Source organism: Rhinopithecus roxellana, chromosome 10, assembly GCF_007565055.1.
Source record: "Rhinopithecus roxellana isolate Shanxi Qingling chromosome 10, ASM756505v1, whole genome shotgun sequence".
NCBI lineage: Eukaryota > Metazoa > Chordata > Mammalia > Primates > Cercopithecidae > Rhinopithecus > Rhinopithecus roxellana.
In genome coordinates this window covers 17319054-17337271 of record NC_044558.1, presented here as the reverse complement: position 1 = coordinate 17337271, position 18218 = coordinate 17319054, and the positions used below count along the sequence as shown (strand labels likewise).

The 18218-nt window shown below is 37.5% G+C and overlaps 1 protein-coding gene across 1 annotated transcript in view; it reads left to right on the top strand.

The window, feature by feature from the left end:
* Positions 1 to 464: 464 nt before the first annotated feature.
* Positions 465 to 18218, top strand: part of LOC104663736 (solute carrier family 15 member 5) — a 35055-nt gene continuing 17301 nt past the window's right edge. The window contains exons 1-3 of the mRNA XM_030938950.1: positions 465 to 543; positions 623 to 811; positions 8126 to 8257. Of these exons, the coding sequence (XP_030794810.1) occupies positions 465 to 543; positions 623 to 811; positions 8126 to 8257 (400 nt within the window). The remainder of the gene's footprint in view (positions 544 to 622; positions 812 to 8125; positions 8258 to 18218) is intronic.

Genomic DNA, 18218 nt, shown 5'->3' with positions numbered 1-18218 from the left:
TCTGTATCTGCAGATTCAACCAACCATGAATAAAAAATAGATGGTTGCGTCTGTATTGAACATGTATAGACTTTTTTCTTGTCATTATTCCCTAAACAATATAGTGTAACAACTATTTACATACTATTTGCATTGTATTAGGGATTATAAGTAACCTAGAAATGGTTTAAGGAATAGGGGAAGAGGAGCGTAGGTTATGTGCAAATAAATACAAAGCTGTTTTATATAATGGACTTGAGCAGCAGGAATTTTGGTGTCTTTGGGGTCTTGGAACCAATCCCCAGCAGGTATCAGCTGTCTTATTTAAATGTCACAAGCACCCTACAAAGTAAGCGTCATTAATCCCACCTTAGAGTTGAGAAAGTGATAATGAGGTTATATTACTGACCTGAGGTCCTATAAGCGGGAAGTCAGAGAATAGGAAGTCAATTCAGTCCTTTCTGAGGCCAGAGCCTAAGCACTGGATGGCCGGACAGCACAGTTCACTGGAGTCTGGATATCCCGAGGGCAAACAAATGCTGAGGAAACATCTGATGTCAATGGGTAGGAAATGTGATAGCCTATTACATGAATCTCTAGCTCTTCCTTTAACTTTTTTTTCTTTTGCATGATTTTCCTTCAGTTGCTGGAAATCTTTTTGCTGCATTGTCTGTGATGATAGCTGGCTTCTTTGAAATACACAGAAAACGTTTCCCTCCAGTGGAGCCGCCCCTTTCAGGAAAAGCTCTCACTGTTTCCTCCATGCCCTGTTTCTACCTGATTCTTCAGTATGTTTTACTTGGAGTGGCGGAAACACTGGTAAACCCAGCTCGTGAGTAAACACTTTTTCAACTAATGTTAGAATGCACTGAACCTTTACACAGAACACATCACCTCAACCAGAACAATTAAAGTGGTAGGTCATCTATTCACCCCCTAGAGAGTTCCCACAACACTTCAAGCAAATTTATCTATTACTTTCATTTTCACAAACATTTCATTTCTCCTCATTCCTCTACCATGCACAGAACAATTATCAATTCTGCCTGGATGCAGATGGAACAAAAGATTTTTAACCTGGTTAAAGGCAATAACCCTTTTGTCAGACACACCACAGGAGGAAAACCTCTGCTAAAACCCAGAAGACAACTCCAGAACACTAAGATGAAAACTCTCTTCTCTTCTCCCTTCCCTCTTCTCACCTCCCCCATTCTCACTCATAGATAAACTCACAGGGCCGGGCCCGGTGGCTCATGCCTGTAATCCCAGCACTTTGGGAGGCCAAGGCAGGTGGATCACGAAGTCAAGAGATCGAGACCATCCTGGCCAACATGGTGAAACCCCATCTCTACAGACAATACAAAAAATTAGCCGGGCGTGGTGGCAGGCACCTGTAGTCCCAGCTACTCAGGAGGCTGAGGCAGGAGAATCACTTGAACCCGGGAGGCGGAGGTTGCAATGAGCCAAGATTGCGCCACTGCACTCTAGCCTGGTGACAGAGTGAGACTCCGTCTCAAAAAAAAAAAAAAAAAAACTCACATATATACCCCTCCAAAAATGACACTTAATGTTCTTTGAGAGTATATAAACATGCAAATGAAATGAAAATTTAAGCCAGTTTTCCAGATAACTTGATGTCTTTGAATTAAATTACACTAGATTAAATGAGATCACTAATGTTTCATAAGACAGGTTCAAAATAAGTTTATTAAATATCAAGGGTTTCTGAATTATCTAGATTGCTTATATTAATTAAACTAGCCACTTTACAATTTATCACAGTATTTCAGTGACTTCTTGCAAAACAGTAATGTGTGTGTACATATATTTATCAGTGTAATTGATTACATCTGTTTCTATCCTCCTTAAATGTTCATGTAGTAGGAGTCATGATTGTAACTCAAGCCCCCATTATACTTTATGGATAATATTTTTATAACTTCTAACTATCTTCTGACCTCCAATATCTCTCCCATTCTATCAACCGGCACATGGATTTTAGAGTAATCATCCTAAATAACAATTCTAACCATTTCATCTGTGTCTATAATCTTCAATGATTCTATTATCTTCAAAGTTGTTTCCAAACTCCTTAAAGATAAATATTTAATAAATATGTATTTATACACATACATACTTATGATACCAAGGCAATTCATTAAACAATGAAAATAAAATTAAGTTGGAGTATATTCATATATATGTGTGTCTCAGACTTCTTTCTATAATTTTATATCATTTCATTCCATATATTTTACATACATAAATTACTTTATGTGATTTTATACTGGGGACCTCACTGTTCAACATTGCAAGGAAGACAAAAGAGGTGTAAAGCAATGCTACTGCACAAAAAATTGTGATGTTCTCTGATGTTATTCCCAAACTGTGTTGGAAGTAGTCAGCCACAATTTTCTCGGCTGGATTAGAGTAAATAATGAGTAAAGGTAATTAGTGACTATGTGGAGGAAATTGTTAGCCAGCTTAGCAATAGTGGTTCAACCTAAAGAAGCCAGAGAGGTACAGAAAAACCAATGACTGTGAAAAAGGCAGATCATGTACTGTACATCACTTACTCCACTACTCCTTGATTTACTCTTCAGGAAATCAGGTCTAACTGAGGTCTAAGTCACTTGACTCATCTGCTGTTGGGGTCACGGGCCAGGGACTGAAAGAATTTGATCTGCTATCTAGCTTTTCCATTACTGCCTACATAAACTTGGGAACTCATTTAACCTCCAATCCTCATTTTTCTGATATTTAAAATAGAAATAATTTTATTCTTCTTTATATCACAGCATTGATAGGGTAAGAATCAATGGGAATGAGAGACTACTCCTTGAAAATCAGATGACATAAAATATGGAAGGGTATTTCGAACTATAAAATCAAGTATTACCCTTCTGGGAGACAGTACAGCATAGAGATTAGGCTCTATGGTCTTAAAGTCAGACAGACCTGAATTCAAACCCAGTTCTGTCACTGACTAACTCTCTTTGGGAAAATCATTCCTCATTTCTAGGCTTTTCTCATCATCTATAAAACAGGGAGTGGTTCAAAGGACTAAGTGGAAGATTTTACGTAAAGCAAAAACCATAGTGCCCCGTGTATAGACAGCATTCAATAATTAGCAGTTATATTTACTAAATATCATTACTAAAAGTTATCATTACTAAAAGTTATCATTACTAAAAGTAATGGCAAAAACCACAATTACTTTTTCACGAACCTAATATTATTACCATGTTTCACATGAATTAATAGTATCAGACTTAGAACAGAAGTACAGGTGTCCTGTTCCCAGCTCTTTCTGCCATAAACCACTTGGCAGCATAAGCAGAACTGTCTCTCACTTGAGTCATCCTAGAGCCGTCTCTTTCCTCTCACCTCTCCTCTCCAATCCGACAGCAAGTCCTCGTTTTTACTCTGAAATAGAACTTAAATCTGGCCACATCTCACTATCCCCTTTGTTTTCCTCCTGGCCTACAACACCATCATCTCCAGCCCCAATTTGACCAGAGCCTCTGAACTTTTCTCCCTGCTTCCTCTCCTGCCCCGTGAGTCCATTCTCTTCAAAACAGCTGTGGTGTTCTCAAAACATAGGTTCTATCGTTTCCCTGCTTGAAATTCCACAGTAGGGTTTTAGAGATAAATTATTCACAATGGTGAATAATGTTCCACACTATTTGGTCTCCGCGGGTTGTTCCATCTACATTTGGTTACATTCTGTCCCTTGACCACATCCCAGAAATGTGTGTGTTTCTAAGTTGCCAGATTTCTGTCTACCCCAAGGCCTTTCTACTTTCTTTTTCCTTTATTGACAATTCCCTTTCCTCTGTTTTCAAATGACTGGCTTCTTCTCATTATTGAGCTTTCTCAAAGGTCATCTCTTTGGAGGGATTTTCTTTGACCATTCCATCACTTTCCATTTAATTACCCTGGTTTTTTTAAATAGCTCTTTTCAGAATCTGAAATTACTTTATTTATATTTGTATTGCCTGCCTCACACTGTAAGAATATACACTCCTGATGTCAATGTATGTTTCTCCTTCCCAAAAAGTGCATGTACAAAATAGGTGATCAATAAATACATTTTGTTTGAAGAAACAAATCAATGAAGTCTATGGCTATTTCTATATGGTACAATAAAAATACATGATTCAAAATTTTGACAATGTCCTACATTGATGGCATTGAGCAAGGAAACACAGTGAATTACTCCATAAATGACAGTAGACATAGTCTACCCTACTAAGACATGTTATACATTGGAGACGAGCTAGAAAAAAAAAGCAGTAGAAAACATTTCAAATTATGTTTTAATTGTAGTAGTGCACATCTCATCTGTCTCATACCCTATGTTTGTATATTCAAAAAATACTGTGTGGGTGTCTACAATGTGCCTATACTGCTCTCAAAGCTTTAGACACATCAGTTAAAAAAAAATAAGACAAAAATTTCTGCCGTTGTAGAGCTTACAGCATTTCTGTGGTTGAGTAGTAGAGAGTAAGTTGGGAAGAAGAGAAGGCTCTAATCAGAGAAGGGTGCACAAAACTGTGATTATGGAGTGGGTATAGTTATTGATCCAAGACATGGCTTTGCAGGCCAGTCTCTGTTACAATTACTCAGCTATGTCATTGTGGTACGAAAGCAGCCATAGACAACATATAATAAATGAGTGTGGCTGTGTTCCAATAAAACTTTATTAAAATAGGTGACCAGCTGAATATTACCTGACCATAGTTGGCCAACCACTGGCTGAGGTACAAGGCATAGGTCATGACCTTCGGTGTGAGTGGAGTGGAAGTTAAGGTAGATTGGAGATCAAGGACATTGGAGGTCAAGGAACTGGACAACCAAGATTGAAAGGATGGAAGGTAGGAAGGATGATCTATATGTATAGTAAAATCGCCAAGCATTAAGGCAGGAGTAGTACCAGAGAGTATGACAATGAGAGAGGAACTGACAACTTTGAGAAAAAGAGGAAAACGTCCTATGGATTGGCAGATGACAGCATGAAAGAGAAGTAGATGATATAATCTGATAATATAAGGTTGAAAGCTGAAGTTTTTTTAGAGTTAAGGGAGATATAATGGTCTAAAAATGGCAACAGGATAAAGTTCTATTTTCTGGGACTGTGCTACTTCTTCTCCACATGTTCAAAATAACTTTTCACCAAACAAAATAAACACATTTCAACTGCTTAACAACTACTAGAGTAAAAGAAATTTCCAGCAATAAGTCCCCAGTACCAAGTGCCTTAGGAAGGTGGTTATGGCCCTATATTTTGAAGATTCCGCATATGCTGTGATGTGGCATCTTTTCAAGCACTAACCAGCTACTACCTAGAGGCACATTTTTAGCACTCATTGGCAAGAAGACCAGCTTTCACATACACATTGAATATTTTTTATTGTGTTTTCATAGTAAAATGAGAACTTTAGAATAGTGACAGACTTGTTGATGTTATCTACATGGTAATGGGCTAAAAGGAATATCTCGGAGCCTAAAAAAAAAAATCAAATTGATGATCACTAAAGTTTCAAAAGATCAGAACATGCAAGTAGATGCCTAAAAATGAAGATTCGAGGACTTGAAAAGCTAAGTCCTATAAAAGGGAACTGGAGGTTTTCAAAAACGACTAAAATGACACCAAAGAGAGATTAACCAGCAGGCAGAGAGCTGGCAAAGTGTGTTCATGAATTATATACCATACCAGAAGTTCTAGCAAGAGAAAAGCATAGGATTAATAATTAACTAGCAAGGTAATAATGGGCTTGTATGTTCTGCTTTTTCTTAGTGAAAGAAATAGGCCTATTTACTCTTTCTGCTCATTGCTTGTCTCCTTGTACTTATGGAAAGGAAAGTTTACAAGCCTATTCAGGCTTCCTCTCATACTCCTATTTGGACCTTTCTGAAAATACTCCAAGGCTCCTGCTGGTGATTGGTACTACACAAAGAGCTGTGTTACCTTGCCACCAATATTTGAAGCCCTTCTCCACAGTATTTTACTTATCACCATTATTATCTTCATCTCCAATCAGCATCTGTGGGAAAAGTGCGCATTTAGCACTGCCCTTTGTATTAAATAATGTGCTGTTTCTGCTGCAGAGTTTAAAGTCCAGGAAAGATTAAACTGATGCCTTTTCCCACCTATCAGTTCCAGCACTCACCACTTTCCTGAAGCACAAAGCGGGACTCCTTTAAATGTTGATGGGATAAATAAATCAAAACATGTGGAGGACACACCGAAAGTAAAACAGAAATTTTACATTAACGAAGGAAGGAGCATTAATACATTTACATCATGTGTTAGTAAGATCATGGAAAAGTTCTGGTAAATGCAGAGTTTTGCTGTGGCAAAGTATTAAAAACAAAAAACACAGGGGTAAGTATTCCAGAGAGGAGCGGGAGGAGATAAGAAGATCTCTTACTTCTCATAGAGAAGGAAACGAAAAGTTTAGTGTTTACAGTACAGTTATGCAACACGTAACAACATTTTGATCAATGATGGATCAGGTGTATGACAGCGGTTTCATAAGATTATACTATCATATTTTACTGTACTATTTCTGTGTTTAGATATGTTAAGATTCACAAATACTTACCACCTCTAATTGCCAACAGTATTCAGTACAGTCACATGCTGTACAGATTCATTGCCTAGGAGTGATAGGCTGCCCATATAGCACAGGTGTGTAGTAGGCTAGACCACATAGGTTTGTGTAAGTACACTCGACAATGTTTGCACGACAACAAAATCACCTAATGACACATTTCTCTGGACATATCTCCATTATTAAGCCACGCATGACCGCACATCTGTTTTCTATCATCACTTTTCTTTATTGATGATTTCATTGCGGAAAGATTTGCAAAGCACAAAAGAGTAAGAGGAATATTAGAAATCCAGTAATTCAACCACTCAAAGCTAAGACTGTTAATATTATTCGGTGTATTTCCTTACAAATTTTTTGGCACACATTATATTAGAGATTAGTATAATAAACTCTCCTGTATCCATCTTCTAGAATCAGTAATTTTCAACTCACAGCCAAAACTTGTTTCATCTCTACTCTCATTCACATCTTTTTTCCTTCTTGTTGTATAATTTTGAAGCAATCCCAAATATCATATTACAATAAACATCAAATATTTTAAGACATATCCCTAAGATTGTCATGCATTTTAATATATTATGTTTATATGGTGTGTACAAAATCTCATATACTTATTTTCATCTATTCTGATTTCAAAAGAAAGCTATTTTTTCAATTGAAAATTTTAAAAAAATTTTTTGTGGTTTTTTTAACGTCTTGTTGCCATCATTACTGGTACCCAAAAAATGACTTGGGAAGGAAAGATAACCACTTTGGAGACCCAATGCTTAAGCTATTGTCTCTCTCTCTGAGCACCTCTCCTGAAGTGAGATAATGCATATTAAGGGCTTTGTAGAGTAGGAGCTACTCAGTTTGATAATATTAATACTGTCAAAAATGCCTAACCCTTATTCAGGACCTACAAGTCAGCATTGGACTAAGCACTTAACATGTAGTATTGCAGGTCAGTGTCCCAGCACCTCTGCAAGTGAATAATGATATTATTCCCATTTCATAGAGGAGGACATTGAGGCTTGGAAAGTTTAAGTCACTTACCTAAAATCACAGAGATAGTAGATGGCTGACATGGTATTTTAATACTATCTTGTCCAACTCCAAAGCCCATGCTCTTAACCTTGATGCAAATTTTATACAAGTTTTCTATAAGGAACCTAATGAATTACACAGAATCACAGAATTGATAGATTGTCATATTATCTAACAGAGGTCACACCTCAGTCCAAAATTTATCAGAAATATTCAGTTTGGAGTGAAATTAGGGTGAATACATTAGGACACTCAACTACTAAGTAATCAAATTCTCCTTGCAACTGGGTCAAGGTATATTTTGTCATATTTTATTCCTTGAAGACATCTGTAAATTGTATCACAGTGTATCCTACTATAATAACCTTAGCAAAGTCCAACCCAAATTTTTACTGTATCAGTAAATTTTCTTTGATATATGATCAACATCAATTTGAACAGTCTCTGTGAAAGAGTTTTCAGGAGAAAGTTCTAAATTCTGACCTCTCTTTTTCTCTCAGTCTCTGTAATATCATACAGATTTGTTCCAAGCACCGTCAGAGGAACCTCCATGAATTTTCTGACACTGTTCAATGGATTTGGCTGTTTCACAGGGGCACTGCTGGTGGAGTTGGTATATCTCATCTCAGAAGGTAAAAATAGGTTCGTGGCATGCTTATATACACTTGAGTTGATGACTAGGGAACGGGGAGACCAAACCTTAAGAGAGGGGCTTTGCCAGTGCAGTCTTTTTTTAATTGATCCACTTTTGCAATTAAGATAGAATTAAGATAGGAAATACACTCTTGCTGTATTCATTAATTTCTGGGAATTGTTTTTCTTTTGATAGGAGGAGGTAATTACAGAATGTCATGCTGTCCTTAGTGTATTTTAAAACAAACTGGTCATTATATTCTTATTAGATCTTTCAATGAGGCCGTATGCAATAATGCCTCACAGTTGGCACAGACAGTCCTCAGAAAAAGTAAGACCTGTGTAAATATAGGGGATAGGGTACCTGAATGATCTTTTTTTCTCATGATTTGCCACAATTCTTGTCTATGCAATCAAAGAGAAATTGTGAATTGAATAATAAATGATATTTTAAAATTTTCCCAGTAGAGATTTTGGTCAGGAGAAACAACTAATCTGAAAAATTCAAACATTATTTGAAACATTAAAGTATCTACTAAAGCAAATATTTGATTAAAGCAAATTTTAAAGAACTACTCTTTGGTTGCATGTGTTGAAGAAACAACAGCCAGACAGGATGACAATAATGATCAGCCATCACAGTGAAATGACTTTGGCTGTATTTTAAATCCGGACTTTTGAAATTTTGTTCTAAAATGTTAATATAGTTTTAATTTAATTTTAATGTATGTTTGCTTATTTTATGGAAATTATCACAAATGTATTCTCTACTTTCAAAAATACTTATAGTTGTGCACTGAAAATGATGTAAAGAAAGTGTTAGTTTCTATTCTCTTATAACAAACAAATTTAATTTACCTGCTTTCAAACCATGGAAAAAATCAACTTCTATGAATGAGACACTCCTTTTAACACTAAATCTCCATTCAAAAAATATTTATCAAGGACCCACTCTGTTCCAGGCACCATACTGGACACTGGTGATACCATGGCAAGCAAAATAAACACTTGCAAGCCCTCAGGAAATTTCCAGGGGTACAAGTAAGCAATGAAATTAAAAGTGAGAAAGTCAATGATACATATAATAGCAGAGTTCTTGGGGAGAAACCTACTAATCCTTGATTGATGACTGACGAGGTCACCCTCTGCCCTTTCCTCAGTTATCTGAGAAAATTAAGATGAACTGTGTGTTGAGTATTTACTACGTACTAGGTCGTGTGCTACATGGAATTGTGTAAGATATGGTCCAGTTCTCAAAGAACTCAAATTCAAACTGCGATAGCTAACTGTGTGAACGGCGGCAAGTTGTTGACTTCTCTAGTGCTCAGATTCTTTGTACATAAGCTAGAGACAAAGCACTGGCATTAAGATTTTGTAAGATAATCTTGCAAACTCTTAACATATATTCACACCTGAAACATTTCCAGTGTTGAATGTGTTTCCTTTCTTTACGTTACTCAGCGAAGATATTTCCAAAAATTTGCTAAAACAAAATTTCTAGAATCAAATCACATTTGACATATACATGAAGAACTGCAAAGTCAAATATTACTACATTTATCTTTTATATAAATTTAAATGTTTTATATGCATGCTTAAGCAACTTACCCAGAGTTAGACCAAACATCCTTGGCTAAGTTCTCTCCAAGGCTACCCTCACTTTTTTTTTTTTGAGATAGTCTCACTCTTGTCACCCAGGCTGGAGTGCAGTGGCACGATCTCGGCTCACTGCAACCTCCACCTACCAGGTTCAAGCAATTCTCCTGCCTCAGCTTCCTGGGCAGCTGGGACTACAGGTGCCTGCCACCACACCCAGCTAATTTTTGTGTTTTTAGTAGAGATGGGGTTTCACCATATTGGCCAGGATGGTCTCGATCTCTTGACCTCGTGATCTGCCCACCTCGGCCTCCCAAAGTGCTGGAATTACAGGTGTGAGCCACCGCACTTGGCCACTACCCGCACTTTAGGTACTAGCCACAAGTTTGGAGATTCCTAGGGCTGTCATCACCTCTGACAAGCTGTCTATAAATGTGGGGATCCCCCCAGACTCCCTCAGGTATGATAATTTGCTAGAATGATTCACAGAAGTTAGAAAAGTACAATACTTATAATTACAGTTTATTATGGCCAGAGAATACAAATCAGAATGAGCTAAAGAGAGAGGCACATGGAACAAGGTCTGGGAGAGTTCCAAATGTGGAGCTTCCTTCATCCTCAGGTATGCACTACCCGCATCAATATAAGAATAATGCCAAACTAGCTGGGCGAGGTGGCGGGCGCCTGTAGTCCCAGCTACTCGGGAGGCTGAGGCAGGAGAATGGCGTGAACCCGGGAGGCGGAGCTTGCAGTGAGCTGAGATCGGGCCACTGCACTCCAGCCTGGGCGACAGAGCAAGACTCCGTCTCAAAAAAAAAAAAAAAAAAAAAAAAGAATAATGCCAACTAGGTGAGCTCACCTGAGCTTCAGTGCCCAGCGTTTCTATTGAGCCTTTATCACATAGGCACCATTGATTAAATCACTGTGAGCTCAATCTCCATCCTCCTTCTGCTCCACAGAAGTTGGGCTGGTATATGTGGCTCAAAGCTCGAAGTCTGATCACGTGGTTGCTCTTCCTGGCTGCCCACTCTCCATTCCGGGTCATCTGATTAGCATAAATTATCTATGGGCCCTCTCCATTCTGAGTTGCTTCATTAGCAAAAACTATCAGGTGGGGTTGAGGGTCCCACCATAAGTAACAGACATTGCAACCACTCAAGAAGTTGAAAGGATTTAGATTACCTCCCAGAAATCAATCCAGGCAAATGTTTTAATCACACAACTATTCTTACAAAAGCATTTCACTGAAAATCTAAATTTTTACTGGCAATCTATATAGTATAGTAGGAGCTTTTACATGCATTATCTCATTTATTACAACAACCTTATATTATTATTCTCGTTTTTTAAATGTAATGATTCAGGCAGAAAAAAAATGAAGTCAAGTTCTCTAGTCATCACAACCCGTAGCTGACAGAGATCTAATTCTCTTGGCATTCTGAAACCAGTTCCAACATTGATTTCAATACACCAAGCAACTTGTAGGAATCCCCAGATGTAAAGGTTTTTAAAGACTTTTGTTACTTTTGCAATATAACCTCCGTGGATGGAGGTCTGTATAATATTGATAATATTCTAGATACAGTACAAAGGTGCAGAAACAAAAAGTTTATATAATTTTGGCACAATTTGGTGCCCATGAAAGGAAATTTACCAGGGACACATGGTGAGGACATCTTAGCAAGATGGGTTGTGGGGTGGGGCACTTTCTAAACTGTGCTCAAGAGAATACCATTTATATTACCACTAATCAATTTAAGCTACATCTTCTTTTAAGTGTATTCTTTCCAGTTAATAATAATAGTGTGTTATATCAAATTATAATCCCAATAAATTACAATCATAGAGTTGAATGTTGCCTTAGATCTCAACTAGTCTAACATTGTACCAAACACAGAAGACGTAGTAGCATAATCTAGTGCTGAGAAAAATTCTCTACTTTGAGATATAACCTGAGTGTGCCCATCTAGTGATCACTAGGTTCCACAGAGCAAGTCCGATTCTCCATTCACATAGCAGCTCTTCAAACATTCGATAAATACTTGGAGAAATAATATCGTATAGTGGTTAAGAGAATAGGTTCTGGAGTCATACCACCTGAATTTGAATCCAGGTAGTCTAGCTATGTGTTCTCAGTTTCTATTTCAGTAATGACAATACATAATTCATTATGTTGTCCTGAAGATTAAGCAATTAATATGCATAGTGTTCAATAAAGACGGCAATCATGACCCCTTCTATTTTATAGACAAACCACCCCTGTCTTTTCATATTGCATGATTCCTTGATTTTTCACTATCAAGCCCCTCCATCCATTAAACAAACAACAGCTTATCAGTATCTTTCTTAAAATATGGCTTCCAAAACTGAAGATAATATGGGTACAACCAGGTTACAAAATGGGTACAATCAAGATAAGTATGTTACTTTTATCAACCTGGACTCTCTCTCTCTCTGAATGTCAACAGAGATTTTGTTGACTTTTTCATAGTTGCATCCTGCTTATGGTCAATTAAAACTTGAAACTTTTTTTAATTTTCAGGAGTTGCTTTCAGCTCAGTTCTACTCATCACAGTTCTTTTTCCTAATTAGATGCAGCACTTTATTTTTATCTTTAATAAATGTCAACCCATCATCCTAAGTAATAGACATTTTTGAAAATTGATTCTGTGTCATCCAGGGAATTACTAATCTTTACTTGCTTTGTGTCATCTGCAAATTTGGTAAGCAAGTTCGTAGACTTCTTCCAGGTAATTGACAAAATTTTTGAATTGGACAGGACCAAAAAAGAGTCTTACAGAAAATTCCTAGACCCCATTGCAAGTTAATGACAATCCATTAATCCTCTCCTTTTTGGATATAATCAGTTCCCAATTCACGTAATTACTATCATTCAGCCCACATACTTCTCCATCATTCACTAAATGACATCACAGGAGACTTTTCATAGGTTTTTCTGGAAATAGGATAAGTCTCTTTGTGACAATCCCTTTAGCCATCAGGATAGTATTCCTCAATGAAAGAAATGAGGTTCATTTAGATGATGTGGTTATCGTAATCCTATACTGGTGTAACAAATAAAGGCCCTAAAAGAGAGTGGCCATAAGCATGGCTTTGGGTAGGTCAGTATCATACCCTCTAAAACTGGATTTTCTTAATTAAAAAAGGAAATTTTACTTTGCTTTTCTCAGAGAGGATGAGAGAATAAAATTAAATAAGACACTGGAAACTTTTCTCTGCCAGAGATTATTTTTAAATATAAAATTGTCATACATTATAATGGTTCATTTGGCCAAAAACAAGATCAGTCCACTCAAACAAACAGACGAATTTTTTTGACAGAAATGACCATAATGAAACAAACACTATAACTATATATTTAGGCACCCTACATCCTTCAGCATTTCATTTAGTATATAGGATATTTTCAACCTTTAAGGATTCATGTCAGCTGAGCATGTGTGCGTGTGAGTGTGTGAGAGTGTTAGGATACGACTGGAAACGAAGATCAGCTATCACAGTCTTCCAGTCTCCAAGCTGCATTAGTCATTTTTAGCACCATGATGGAGAATGGTGTGAATGCGGTAAATTCAAAAGATTTCTCAAAACTTGACTGTGCAGACAGATAACTGCTAGAGTGACATTTTCAGTACAAGTGAGAAAACTGATCCTTCTGGGATCTCTAACTCTGAGTGCTTTAAAGGAGAAGATACAAGACTAAACTCATCCTCCTACACTAATCATTTCAGGAATAGTTTGTCTAAAAGTAGCAATGTTAATATAAGGGAATGAAGAAGTCAGTCAAACTGCTTATTTCGACTCTATCCCATTAGCAACAAGATCAACTTCCTCACACTCCTGAATTCAAACTTACCTTTTCATAAAAATAACAAAACAGAATTCAGTAAAAAAGTGACATCTTAGTTATGGACATGCAGGTGATTGAAAGATCCAAAGCAAAATATTTAAGACAAAAAGGGGTAATTGGGCAGAATCAAGAGGTCAAGTGGTATATCTTCTTGTCTCTACAAGTTCTTTCTCCTCAAAATTCAGGAGAGGGGTAAATAATGTAGCTGTTTAATTTCCATCAAGAGTATTTTAAATTAAAAATGAGATTACCTAAAAGACTCATTTAAATATCTATGATTATTGAGACCACTGGCAGTTATGTCAGCATGAATCACTGAGTCACTCTTGAAACAGGAATTTGCAGTTGCAGCAAACTTGAAAGAAGAAAATATTTATGCATCTGGAAAAGTATTCCAATTGCATTTCATGGGCTCATGCCTATTATCTAAGAGATACGCTTCTTCAAATTCAGATCTATGCCTCGGGTCCAACTTCATATGGGATTTGGGTTTATAGATTTTCAGATTCAGAGGGGAAAATAAGTGGCCCACTGCCATAATTCACCCTTAGCCAGGCCCATACTCTACTTGTCGACTGGTTTAGTGCCAGTGTTTCCTGTGGCTAAGTCAGCAGGGCCCCAACAACTCCCACAGGCAAACCCTGCTCTTGGTCCTCAGTCAGAATTTGAAGCAAAGCCCCCCTCATACAATGGTTTTATGTATTTCAGATACAATTTATTCTATATCCTTAACTTTTTACTCCACAGAAACCCCTGATGCCGCACAGAGGTCTTTTGAGTTTATAACAGCATCAGGAAAGAGCCAGCTTTAGACTGTGGAAAGCAACAGTCATTGCTGTTGTCACGAGAGGTAGAAAAGGCAGACATCTGAGTCAGATGAACCTGAATTCAAATGCAACTCAGCTCTCAATGAGCTCCTAGATCTTGAGCTCATCACTTAACCATACTGAGTCTCAGTTTCTCCTTCTCTAGAATGGAGTCTGGTTCTCTTTCTAGTCTTCACTAGTAACCTACCTTTCAAGCTTTTTATGAGGACTAGAAGAAATAGATAAAAATCACTAGCTAAATGCAGATGCACAAAAAAGAATGATTTTGTTGTTATCTTAATTTGAGTGGGACCTCAACATCTTCCAAGTGGGCTAGATATATTATAGATATGATGTTTTGGTATGGCACTTAATTCTTCAGAAAAGAATAGATTCCATATTTGCAGAGTTCAGTTGTCCTGTTCAACTTCAATTCCAGGTGGAGACTGGGAGGCGATGAAATTAGAAAGTGCTCTGAGATTCTTCTTGACCTCATGTACCCATGTAATGAATGGAGCCTCCTACACATGGCAAATTTATAAGTCTAGGTGGAGTTAGAGACACATGAACATGGACACTAGGAGTACCTGGAAATGGTATTGAAGCTGAAACTGGAAAGATGAGTGCAATTTAGCTTGGTAAGCACAGGAATGAAGGATTTCTGGTAGAGAGCACATATATCAAGGCCCATAAATAAATAAATGATAGGTGCATAAGAGGAACCCAGAGAAGGCCAGTAAGCTGAAAATATTCAAAAAAGGAGGAAATGGCCTGAAGTCACATTGGAGAGTTAGGTAGGGGCAAAACCACGTGGGACCTTTTAATACAGGGATTTTATGTTTACTTGAATGTTGTAAGAATGATAACATTCAAAACAGCAATGACCTACTGGTGCTTTGGGAAGATCATTATGGATGCAGTATGATTTTGAGGAAAGAAAGAATAATTTGGGAAAAACAAGGAAGTACAATTGAAGTAATCCAGATAAGTCTGAAATAATAATGAACTAGAGAGGAAGTAGGCAGATGGAGCGAAGTGAATGGATATAAGCTATATTACAGACGTAGAATCAAAGTCTTAGCAATGGCTTTGAGAAAGTCAGGAGACAGTAGGATGCAAGAGGGAGGAGGTAGTATCAGGAAAGCATCCCAGGTTCTGCCCATGAGCTACTGGGTGGGCAAAGATTCCATTTACTAAATGGAAAAAACTGGAAGAAGAATAGACTTTAAAAGTTGCCATCCATTTGCTTTTTAACACATTGTTTGACACACCTGTGAGACATCCAGATAGAAATATCTGGAGGCCAGAAAAAAAGGTCTTTGTTAGATATATAACTATGAAACTCTGTGGCACAAAAATAACCTTTGAAACCATGGTAGTGAATGAAATTACCTAGCCTAAGTATTAAGAATGAGGAGAAAAAGAAGCCCCAACATTAGAGGTTGAATGGAAAGAAACTAGTTTGCCACAGAAAATACATAGCAGTCAGAAAGCTGGGAGGAGGGAATTATATATGTACATATACACACATATATGTGTGTATATGTATGTATATATGTATATGCATATAAGTATATTCACTGAAGATAAGAAAGAAGATGATTTCAAGCAGAGAATGGTAAATTGTGTCAAATGCTACTATAAAATCAAGTACGATGAAGAATGGAAGGTATTCATAAAATTTAGCAACACTATGATACCTTTAATAAGAGCTATTTCAGTGGTGAAATGAAAACTAGATTGAATTAGGGTGATGAATATCCAGTAAATGAAAAAAAAAAAAGCCTCATGTTTAAAGAACTCTTGAGGAACATGAAACTGAAGAAGATTTAAGAGAGAGAGTGATGGCTAGAAGGGGATGTGGGTGGAGTTGCCAGATTTAGTGAATAAAAATACAAGATACATAGTTAAATTTGAATTTCAGGTTAACAAATAACTTTTTGATCTTTAAGAATGTCCTATGCAATATTGAGGACATACCTCCTTATACTAAAAAATACATACGCCTTCTTATACTACAAAATAATTCCTCGTTCTGAAATGCAAATTTAAGTGGGAACCCTGTATTTAAAACCTTAGGTGTGGGTTCAAGATACTTTTTTATTATTTTATTTATTTTGTGGGGGGTTTTAGAGATGCGATCTTGCCCTGTCATCCAGGCTGGAGTGCAGTAGCGAGATCATAGCTCACTGCAGCCTTAAATTCCTGGGCTCAAAGGATCTCCTGCCTCAGTCTCCAGGGTAGGACCATAGGCACACACCACAGCTAAAAATATTAGCGTGGCTAATATTTTTTTTCATTGTTTTAGAGATGTGGGTCTCACTAGGTTGCCCAAGCTGGTCTTGAACTCCTTGCCTCAAATGATCCTCCCACCTCAGTCTCCCCAGTAGATGGGAATATAGCAAAAGCCACCACACCTAATACTTTATTTCTGAGAGACATTTGAGTGTATTTTTCTGATAAGAATACCTGGTGTAAATGGAGAAGTTAAAAATGCAAGTGAAAGAAGAGAGAATTGATGGAGCTAAAGACTTAAGGAAAGGAATGGAGGACTCGGTCAGTGACAACCCAGAGAGGGTGACTTCTTATTGGAAGGTGGATACTTCTTTCCTGCACTGAAACAGAAGAGAGAAAGGAGAAGATAGGCTCAGGTGCACACAGATGCACAGTTCTGATATTGGGAAGATCCTGGAGCCTTCCTTTGGCACTCTCCATTTCTTTATGAGGTATGCAGTGAGCCAACTGTGAGAGCAAAGGGAATAGGATGAGAATGGGGAGTTGGAAGAGCAAGGATTACAAACTTATTATGAAGGTATGAAAAGATGATTTAGAAGACAAATGTTAAGATCGCTGGTGGTGGCCGGGCACAGTGGCTCACGCCTGTAATCCCAGCAGTTTGGGAGGCCGAGGTGGGCAGATCACCTGAGGTCGGGAGTTCAAGACCAGCCTGGGCAACATGGTGAAACCTGTCTCTACTAAAAATACAAAGATTAGCCGGGAGTGGTGGCGTGCACCTGTAATCCTTGCTACTTAGGAGGATGAGAGAGAAGAATCGTTTGAACCCTGGAGGCAGAGGTTGCAGCAAGCCAAGATTGCACCACTGCACTCCAGCCTGGAGACCAGGCAACTAGAGCAAAACTCCATCTCAAAAAAAAAAAAAAAAAAAAACATCGCTGGTGGTGTTGAAGGCCCCAATCATGTTGGTGATCATGAAGAGTGATCCCAAACTACCTAAAGCATGAATTTGCCCAGTGATATTCAGAAGCTCAATGCAGGCATAAAGATGTCTCATAGATTTTTAAATAGCCTAAAGAGCACAAGACACAGGATGAAAGGCACAAACTCTACTCTTAAAGTAATTTGGGGTAAAGGTTTATTTTCCTCCAAATATGCAAAAGATAAGAAAGGCTTTCTTCTAAAATTATGAAATTAATATATCTACACTATTAGTAGAGTTGCAAATGAAGAACCGACTGTACAAATAAGCAGGTTCTGGGCAAAAATCAGTGTTGTTATATCCATGAAATTATTTAAATTCAATATTTTACTATTTTAAATAACCCCACTTATAGACTGATTTATTAATTCAGTCACAAATACATATTGGGTTCCTACTATGTGCAAGCACTGCTAGACGCTGAATTAATAATACCAAGTCTGATGTTTAATTAATAAGAAGAACCTTATAGA